General features: G+C 34.6%; 2 protein-coding genes across 2 annotated transcripts; both read right to left on the bottom strand.

The window, feature by feature from the left end:
• Nucleotides 1–929: 929 nt before the first annotated feature.
• Nucleotides 930–3,180, bottom strand: LOC139858277 (F-box protein CPR1-like). Its single transcript, XM_071847142.1, has 2 exons — nt 2,967–3,180; nt 930–2,880 (listed from the first exon to the last, which is right to left on the bottom strand). Exon 2 carries the CDS (start codon nt 2,827–2,829, stop codon nt 1,714–1,716), a length of 1,116 nt encoding a protein of 371 aa, XP_071703243.1. The 5' UTR covers nt 2,830–2,880; nt 2,967–3,180; the 3' UTR covers nt 930–1,713.
• A 5,498-nt stretch (nt 3,181–8,678) lies between these two features.
• On the bottom strand, nt 8,679–9,206 carry LOC139858933 (F-box protein CPR1-like). Its single transcript, XM_071847764.1, has one exon. It carries the CDS (start codon nt 9,204–9,206, stop codon nt 8,679–8,681), a length of 528 nt encoding a protein of 175 aa, XP_071703865.1.
• Between the last annotated feature and the right edge of the window lie 1,239 nt (nt 9,207–10,445).

Consider the following 10,445-nt stretch of genomic DNA (forward strand, 5'->3'; position numbering starts at 1 on the left):
AAGGTTAGAACACAATACGAAAAATAAAAAAAAAATAGAAAACACTACCTTATAAGTTATAACGTGAATATAAAACAATTAAGAGCAATAATCTGCATACCAGAAATAAAGCCATACCGAACATCCACTACATGTTGTAATCGAAACAACTAAGCCTTTTCAACATAAAGTCATAAACACCAAAACATCTGAGAAAGTTACCTTAAAATCTACACACCAAAACATCTGAGAAAGATTATTTGCATAAAGCGAAAGTAAAAAAGATAACAAAAATTATCCAAGAACATGAAAAATACTGAATCAAACACTTTAAAAAAGAAGGAAAAAACACAATTATGCAACAACGAAAAACAGGCAGCAAGTCAGTAACGTAAACAATACTTGTGTTGCATGGAGTTGGATGATAAATTAACAAACCGTAAATGCGCATACAATTGAAAAGAGAAAATAAGGACAGTACAATAACTAACCTGTTCAGTCGAGAATTCCTTCAGCGAAGAAGATGACGCTTAAACACTTTTAGTAAAAGAACAAATTAGAAACTGCTATCTGTTAAAAAAAAAAATAATTATAATATACCTGACCTGCATATATGGAAACATAACAGAACCGCACGTGTATTCCATTAACTATCTGCTTCATGGGCTGGGCTAAAATAACAACTTTCTGCTCCATGGGCTATGTTATTACCGGGTCATGTCGGCTCAAATACACAAAACTCTTTATACAGTAGAAACCGCCCGCATGGACCAATCACGTTTCCGCATTCTTATGGAAATTAGAATGTATACAATTACAAATATAAATAATGGTCTCTTGCCAGTTGAATATCACATTAGTTTCTGATGTGAAAATTACTTTTACGGGCTTCTATATGTGAAAATTGTTTGATCCTAGATGTATATGTATATAAGTATATTGGTGGCTGTTATCAGGCATACACTTACAATGCGTAAGTATTGTAAGCCAAGGTGAGAAAACGTGGCTGCAGCTCATCAAATACAACATCTCTTTCATGTTATGTACAATACCGTATAACTCGAAGTATTATTTTGTCGTGTAACAAAAAAAAAAAAAAAAAAAAAAAAAAAAAATACAAACACATCTGAAATGAATATATGGGGGCTCTTATGAGGCATACCTTTGCACTTATTAGAAACTGTGGCCGCAACCCACCTTTTAAAGCCACAAAGCTCAACTTTTTTTAAAGACTATCAGTATTAACTAACTAAAAATAGAATGTAGGATAAAGAAAAATTAAATGGTTACATTCTTATATATTTCTAGTTCACTCAAAGCAAGTAAAAGGGTGTCTTAATGTATCAAAGCTTGTTCTTCATTCAACGAATTCATCGTCATAGCAGGCTTGCACCATGCCACTGTAAGTACACTATCACCTTCGAAAGGATCGGTTAATAGTTTGTAACTCGTTGACAAAAGTATGTACAAAATTTCAACATTAAAAAGTTGAATATCACATTAGTTTGAACTTAAAGAAGCAGTAGTTTGGTGAATAGGATTAGATGAGATGATGTTCTATGTTATACATGTGAATAAGTAGAGAAGGATACACCATATCGTCATTTATAATGGCCACATGTTCATAAATTTTGTCATTCATAATATCAAAAATATCTGATAACATGTTAGATATATATTGTAGATCAAACATACTGGAACCATACACTTTACTGAAATAAAACAAGGGTTGCTCTAACGGAAACGTTCAAGCGATTCAAGAGTTTCAACATACGTACCATACACTAAGAATTCTTCTTGGCACCCTTCAACTGTTATACTTGTGAATCTTTTTTCATCCATATCGTATTTAGAAATAGAAATTTCATCCATACACTTTGTGGCCAACAAAATATCCCGATTACTAACTTGAGCAAAGAATTCAAATTCTGTCCTCATATCTTCTTCAAGAACACAACGTTTAGTCCAAGACTCGGGAACCCCATACTCCTCCATCACCCATAATTCATTAATCCATTCAGAAGCATAAGTTTTAGCACGCATAACAACAACTAATTTCCCATCAAGAACACGGAGCTCAGAAAAATCCCATTGAACATAATTAGTTGAATCAGGTAACCCAATCTCATGAAATTTTTCATCCGCTAAGCTAAATACAAAAATAGTATCTTTTAATTGTCTAGTTGTTACTAACCAGTGAAGATTATTGTGTAAAAGTGGTACCCTTGAAAGTTCAGGACAATCAACATAGTAAGGTAAATTAGACAATGACATGTTCCAGGAATTGTTGCGTAGACTATACACGCTTACAAATATGCTGTAAGAATCAGAATTAGAATCGCTCATACGAGAAATGGAGATTACTTTATAATCATCGGTAGAAGAATCATAACCAAATCCATACAAATCATTGTGACGTTCTCTACCAGATTCTGGAACTTCAAAGGTCATTCGTGCGATTGGATTTACTAAACAAAGGTTATAATCAAAATCATAGCATAAAAGAAGTCCGTTGCAAGACCCTAGAATCTGAAACATTGGTACCTGAAAATTCAGGCTTTTAGCGGTTACTGTGGTTAGGGTATTAAGTTGTGCTAGTTCCAGAGAGTAGAGAGACTCACAATCTTCCGAAACTAAAATCAGGTGAGTGGGGTTAAGATTGGGGTTGTTTTTGGTGTAGTTAAGAATGTGGGATTTGATAAAATTGGGACTGGAAATCAGTGAGTTCCATCCTTTTGAAACCGATTTGAAACGACCTAGAGATTTGGGTGGTAGAAGAGGAAGAATTGATTCAATTAGATCATGTGGAAGCTGGTTTAGGGCACACATTTGATTAGCTGAGTCCGACATGATTTGGGCGTAACAATGGTGAAAATGGTAGGGTTACTGCTTCGCCGATCACTAATAAAAATAAAAAACACTTACAACGGAAATCGAATCATTCAAAACAATAATACCATGGAATGTACAGTAGCGAAGATACCAACCTCGAAATCCTGAAATAGTTGCATCACAATCGTAAAAACAAAACCCTGTCTGTATTCCCAATATCCAAATCGTCACGATAAGAGGTGAAGAAGATAACGGTGATTAGGCCAGCGACGATGGTTAGCCCGATGACGATGGCGGCGACGATGGGGACGTGTGAGAGATTGGAACCTTTGAAAATGAGTAAATTTTGTTAGGTGATGACAACCATGGGAACAGTGGCGAGTTTAGTTAGAGAACGCGGTGACCAAAATTTTTAATAGAAAATACCTTAAAAATAAAAGGGGATGATTCTCACACACACTTTTTTTGATCCTCGTACACTTATTTTAACCTTTTACTCTTCTAATAATACTCAATTGGTGTGTGAGGATCAAAAAAGTGTGTGTGAGAATCATCCCCCAAAATAAAATTGTAGTATAGACGCCACTAAATTTAAACTCCAGTACCCGTATATTTTTTAGATTTATATTTTTTTCTTTTAAATTGTATAGCACACCACAAAATTTAACTACTCGGACTCCTTATATTATTCAAATTTGCAGTTTTTTGAAAGTAAACTACCAATAAAATAGCATTGAAATATATTTAGTACTGAAAAAAAATTTAATGACCCATTGAATTATAATCCTAAAATCGCCACTGCGTGAGAAGGATCGAGAAAAAGCAGGTGAAGAAAATGTTGGGGTTCAATTGATACGGTGGAAGATGTCAGAATGAAGTAGAAGGTTATAGAAGGATCATAAAGGTCAACTGGTACGCTAGGAGTAAAAAGACCACAATACTCTTAAAGAAGAAGGTTCCAGCCACTGGTAAAAAGTCGATACTACCCTTTAGCAATATAATAATGTTGTGAATAGTGAAAGTATATTCTCTAGTGATATATATAATGATAAGGGTTCGCCTTTGCCTATTAATTTGGGGTGTTCTGAACGCAATAGCAACGCGAAAGATATAGGGATTGATATGCCATTATGCCCTCCTGTTCTCGGCCGATTGAATCATTTCCTATTTCCTTGGGCCCATTAGAAGCGGCACCCAGTATTGGTGATCTTGATGGGCCGAATCCGAGTGTGGTTAAGGGCCGAATTTGTTTCAATTATGTGGCGTCCAAATTTGATAAATATATAAGTAAAAAACCTTTTGCTTCAACATCAAGCGGAGAAGTTGTGATAGAGTCTTTTCAGCGTTCAAAAATATAATGGATAATATGGAGGGTGCCCAAAAAGGTATTGTTATTAATTCTATTGGTCCGTCTACCGTATCGGTGTAACCTAAAAAGCCAAGAAATGAGTGAAAAAAATTGGATCAATGAGCGGAAATGGAAGCTTTCAACGTTTTTATCAAAGATGCTTGAGCTCTGTGTTTGTATGTGGAAGGTTGTTTTTTTTTCTTTTTTTCTTTTTTGTTATTTAGATGGTGCTTAATTTCCGGCTGCCGGATAGATTGGTCTCCATCTTCGTTTTTCGCATTCAATAGCTATTTTTATGTCGTGTAACCCTTTTTTTAAAGGCAAGTTGTTTGCTTGGTTGTAATGGCTTGTTTGTCCTTGGAGGTTTCATTTCTTATGAATCTCTTTGTGTTATAAAATTTATCCGTTTTCCCCCGAAAAGGGAAGATATTACGGAGTACATATTTTAAAGAATAATTAATATTAATTTTTTTTAATTATTTTCTGTAATAACTTCGACGATATATGCAGAGGTCATCCATATTTATTTAAAGAAGGTTGCTCCTTAATTTGGTTTGGTTTGTTGCAGTTTTGGTCTCGTGATTGCTTCTTTTGTTTAGCTAGGTTGATGTTAGTTAGTATAGTTGAGGGACAAGGCTTGGTTATATATAGTTTTTCTCGACAGTTTCTATGTAGCTTTCTAAGTTCGAGCCTCGATTTGTCCCTCGTTTGTTGCATCTCCCGATTGTTGATGTTTTCTCTTTGAAAACGACTTCGTTTCTATATGAGTTTTTGTATCTTTAGCCAAAAAAATCCAGGTTTATTTAAGAGTAAATTTACATAGATACCCTTAGTTTTAGGATGTCCATTTCGTGGTCAGTAAAACCCATCATTTTTTTTTGCATTCAGGACACCTAAAAATTCATATTACTCTTAACAACTTGCACACACTGCAACCATAGCTCATATGGTAAACTTGAACCAGATGCTCACCTCTATTCCGGCCACCCGAAGCTTTATGGAGATGAAAACTCCCAGGCAGACATAAGAGCTGCCCGTGTGACCGAAAACGAACTGGTGGAAACCAGGCCCGGATATTGGGCTGTGCAACCTGTGCAAGTGCACAGGGCCCAATATCCCAAGGGGCCCAAAATAGTGCAGTCCATATTAGTATCCAGTTCCTATGCTGCTAAGGGCTAATGTGAATATAGCCCAAACATAAATAATGTCAAAGAAGCCATGTAAGTATGATACTCCGTATATAAAATCCATTAATTTTTGTCGGTACTATATAAGTGGGACCCCATTGCTGTGCATCCCAAATTTTCTCTTCTATTTATATTGCTTTTCAGTTGAATTTTAATCCAACACTTATTACTATCGAAACTTAAATTTTAAAAAAGGCCTAAAGTTAATATATATATATATATATATATATATATATATATACATTGATTTTTCCTATATATCCAAGTAGACAAAAACTTCATAGCCATAAAACAAAAATGATTTGTTCTAATATATATTGATAGCTTTTTTGTATTATTTGTATATGTATATGTATGTATTGAAAAGTTTAACATTTATTAGGGCCCTATTTTATATTTCGAACAGGGCCTCGTAAATTAATGAGACGGCCCTGGTGGAAACTAATAACAACCCATTGAAACCAACAAGAAGACTAGCGTTTGGCATTTGCACTCTTAGACTACTTGCAAATTCTAATGTTGCGGTTTCACTAGCTGATGACAACGGTTACTTATTGGCTCAATGGACCCGTTCCTACACCACGGGCTTCAAATAGTAAGCGTTCAAGTCAAACCCCCTCTTGATAGTTAATTGCTACATTTGTCTTACACAAATAATGTTCACTTTGACTTTTTAAGTCAAACCTTTCATTTATACGGAGTATGTAACTTTGGATTATGGCAAACAGTTTTCAATTTTAAGGTACGTATTACGTTTATGTTTAACTGATCACATAAGTGTAAACATTTTTTTAAGGTAATCCAATATGTGTTTTGTTTAAATTTTAAGAATTTTACTTTTAAAGTCAAGTCGTGTCCACTTTGTTTAATAGAATATGTCCACTTGTTACAGTGATTAATAATGTGGAAACGGGAACACAGTCATTCTTAAATACTGGTGTGTACATAGCCAATATAGGGACTAAAGGACGACAATTTCAGCTAAAGAGTATGCATTTGATCTTGAAGGATAGTTTATGACCTCAAAAGTCAAATATTACCTATTTTGACTTATGGATGATTGAAGAATATTTTGACAGCTAGAAGATGCGGTAGACAGCTAGATCTCCCAAAGACAGAATCATTGTATATAAGACACAACAGTTATTCTTCATGAAGTTACGACTAAAATGGCGTAAGCCTTGTAATGAAATGAAAAACACCTTGTATTAATAAGGAACTTGTAATGATCCGTACTGACTATTATGTTTGTTCATCAGTCTTGATGTCTTGATATATCAAAGACTGTATTCAGCTTTATCAAATACCGTTCACAAATAGACCGCTTCCTTAAAACAAGTAGAAAGTCATAAGCGAAAGTATGAAATTCAGCGCTGCGAGTTCTTAACCTGGTTCAATCATAATAATATAAATGATGAAAGTTCAATCTATAAAATTATAAATATTGGTGGTTTCAGACAAGAAGGGAAAGTGGGATGGTTCAAGAAAATAGTAATGGAGGAGAATCCTATTGTTGCTGCAATCCAGGAAACAAAGTGTAACAGACCACGTCTTCAACAAGTTGAATCCAGGAAAATTACAAGTGAAGAAGCTGTTCACCGAGGCTGAAGTATGGTCTGCGGTTAAAGGCTATGGATGGTCAAAGGCCCCTAAAGCTTTAAACTTTTTAGAACGTTTTGACAGGTTATAAAAAGTGATTTAGTGAACAGATGGTTATATGAACAAAAATGTCACAAATTTCGCTTACCTCAAGTGTCACCTTTCGCTGCAATAATTTATGGCTTCCTCTCTCTATAACAGCATAAAACTTATTAAAGCTTTCACTGTGTCTACATATTTTGGGGTGTAAGGAGGATTGTTTGAAGACTGATTGATACATGACACGGTGTAAGGAGGATTGTTTGAAGACTGATTGATACATGACACGATCTTATGTTCTCCTTCACCAATAAGGTTTGAATCAGAAAGAATAACTGTCAAAACATTCCCAACTGGGAACAAATTTCATGTAAAAAGATCATGAATTTCTGAAGTTAAAATCATCTTTATGGGCTTCTATTTGTAAAAATTGTTTAATCTTAGATGAGAACATGGATACCATAAATTCTGGAGTAGTTTTGTTTATTAAAAACTTGTGGATTGGTTGAAACATAAAGGACCTGCTGCTGATTTTTGTGGAAAAACAACAAGCTCATCTGAAGAACATGCTACAGGTATGAACACCGACCCAAATAGAAATTGCAGTTAGTATTGTCAATTTTGACCCATTCACTTATTATAGACTATAATGTTATAGACAAAATCTATAATTAGCTTTTACTTGTGTAGGACATGGATCTCGTAATGGTATGGTAACTTTAGAGAACATAGTGTGGGGCCTAGAGAGAGTCGTTGAAGATATGGCACGTAATCTGTCATTATCAATGAATAATTTAAGAAGTGGTTGTTATACAAACGGCTTTGATGACTCATCAAAAAGTTCATTTAGCAAGTACAACGCTTTTTCTGACTATCCTAATACAAAATTTGGGAGAAATAACGATATGATGTCCTACAACAAAGGTAGAACCTTTCATGCACGTGGTCAAAATACACAATTCGGTTCATGGAAACGGGTGGAGCCCGTTATGTTTGGAGAGGGTCCTTGTAAGCTAAGGTGAGAAAATGTGGCCGCAGCTCACTGAATACAGCATCTCTTTCGTGTTGTGTACAATACCAAATAACTCAAAGTATGCAAATCTTTGGTAAATTTTTTGTCACATAACAGAAAAAGGAAAATACAAACACATCTGAAATATATATTATGTGGCTGTTATGAGGCATACCCTTGCAATGTTCAGAAAATGTGGCCACAGCTCACCTTTAAAGCCAAAAAGCTCAACTTTTTTTAAAGACTAACAGTATTGAGTAACTAACAAGAGAATGTAAAATAAAGAGAAAAAAATGATTACTTTCTCATATATTTCTAGGTTACTCAGAAATTGTGAGTGAAAAGGCTTTGCACCATGTCGCAGAGAAGTACATTATCACCTTCGAAAGTATGACCTTAGCTACTTAATAGTTTGTAACTGGCTGACATATGTATGTACAAACCAAGTTTATAGTACTATTATTGAATTTTAGCTATCAATGGTATCGACTCTATTGTTAAAAATTTATCAAAACATCTTTCGAAATTTATTTAAGGTGTTAATACATCCATTATATCCATATCTATTACCAGATTTTCAACAATGGCATCACATGTCAACACGAATCTACCACTAGTAGGTCTAAATAAGTAGTGAAGGATAAACCATATTGTCATTTACTGAAATAAAATAATTGTGGCTCTAACGGAAACGTTCAAGTGATTCAAGAGTTTCAACATGCGTACCACAACGTACGAATTCTTCTTGGCACCCTTCAACTGCTACACTTGTAAATCTTTTTTCATCCATGTCGTATTTAGAAATAGAAATTTTAGGCACATCACTTTTGGTCAACAAAATATCCCGATTGCTTACTTGAGCAAAGAAGTCAAATTCTAGATCCATATTGTCATCAAGGATACAACGTTTCGTCCAAGACTCAGGAACCCCATATTCCTCCATCACCCATAATTCACTAATGAATTCACGATCATAAGAATCAGTAATCTGAACAACAACTAGTTTCCCATCAAGAGCACAGAGCTTGGAAACATAATTAATCTCATCAGGTAACCCAATGTCATGAAATTTTTCATCCGCTAAACTAAATGCAGCAATAGTATCTTTTGACTGTCTAGTTGTTACTAACCAGTGAAGATTATTGTTTAAAAGTGGTACCACTGAATGTTCAGGAGTATAAACATAGTAAGGGTAGTTAGGCAACGACATTTTCCATGAATTGTTACGTAAACTATAGACGCATACAAAAGAGCTGTGAGGATCAGAATCTGAAACGTGTATACGAGAAATGGAGATTACTTTATAATCATCCGTGGAATAATCATAACCAAATCCATATAAATTATCGTTACCTTTTCTACATAATTCTGGAACTTTCAAGGTCTTTCGTGCGATTGGATTAACTAAACAGGGGTTATAATCAAAATCATAGCATAAAAGAAGTCCGTTGCAAGAACCTAGAATCTGAAACATTGGTACCTGGAAATTCAGGCTTATAGCAGTTACTGTGGTTAGCGTATTGAGTTGTTTTATTTCGAGCGAGTAGAGAGACTCACAATCTTCAGAAACTAAAATCAAGTGAGTAGGGTTAAGATTGGGGTTGTTTTTGGTGTAGTTAATAATATGGGTTTTGATAAAATTGGGACTTGAAATCAGTGAGTTCCATCATTTTGAAACCGATTTGAAATGGCCTAAGGATTTAGATGGCAGAAGAGGGAGAATTGATTCGATTAGGTCTGTTGGAAGCTGGTTTAGGGCACACATTTGGTTAGATGAGTCCGACATGATTTAGGGAGATAAAAAAATGGTGAAAATGGTAGGGTTTCTTATCTTAGAGCAGTTAAGTAGAAAGGAGATAAAAAGTATCAGGAAATGATAACTTAATTCAATCAATTCTGAGATGAAAATGGAGAAAGATGTCATGGTCTTGTGAAGAAGATGTATGAATTATGATTGTATCTCTCAATACTGCGTGTAACAGTGTAAGTTATACAGTAATATTACATTTAACATGGAGTATAAAAGAAATTACTGTATTACGGAGTAAATGAGTAATTATTATTCATTCAGTTACTATTAAAAGTAATTTCACCATTTCTGCATGTGGCACTATGATGTAGAAGTCTTCGAGGTTTATATAAAGACAAAATTCCCAAATTCGTCCTCGTGTTTGGCAATTTTCTTTTTTTTAGTCCCTCTCCCTCAAAATCATTTATAATAGTCCTTAAATGCCATTTTAAGTCTCAATTTGGTCCCTCTGTTACATTTGCTTAAACGTCTGTTAAAGTTTCTGGACACATGCTGCTCACGTGATTACAAGGCAACGTTTTATAATTATCAAATGGGCAACTATTCTGAATAAGTCATATGGGTTGAAATTGCAAATATCCTAAACCATTTTATTGAAGATGGAAATGATACACCCGATCTAAATTTCCCAAAGTTTTT

The sequence above is a fragment of the Rutidosis leptorrhynchoides genome, chromosome 7 (assembly GCF_046630445.1).
Source record: "Rutidosis leptorrhynchoides isolate AG116_Rl617_1_P2 chromosome 7, CSIRO_AGI_Rlap_v1, whole genome shotgun sequence".
NCBI lineage: Eukaryota > Viridiplantae > Streptophyta > Magnoliopsida > Asterales > Asteraceae > Rutidosis > Rutidosis leptorrhynchoides.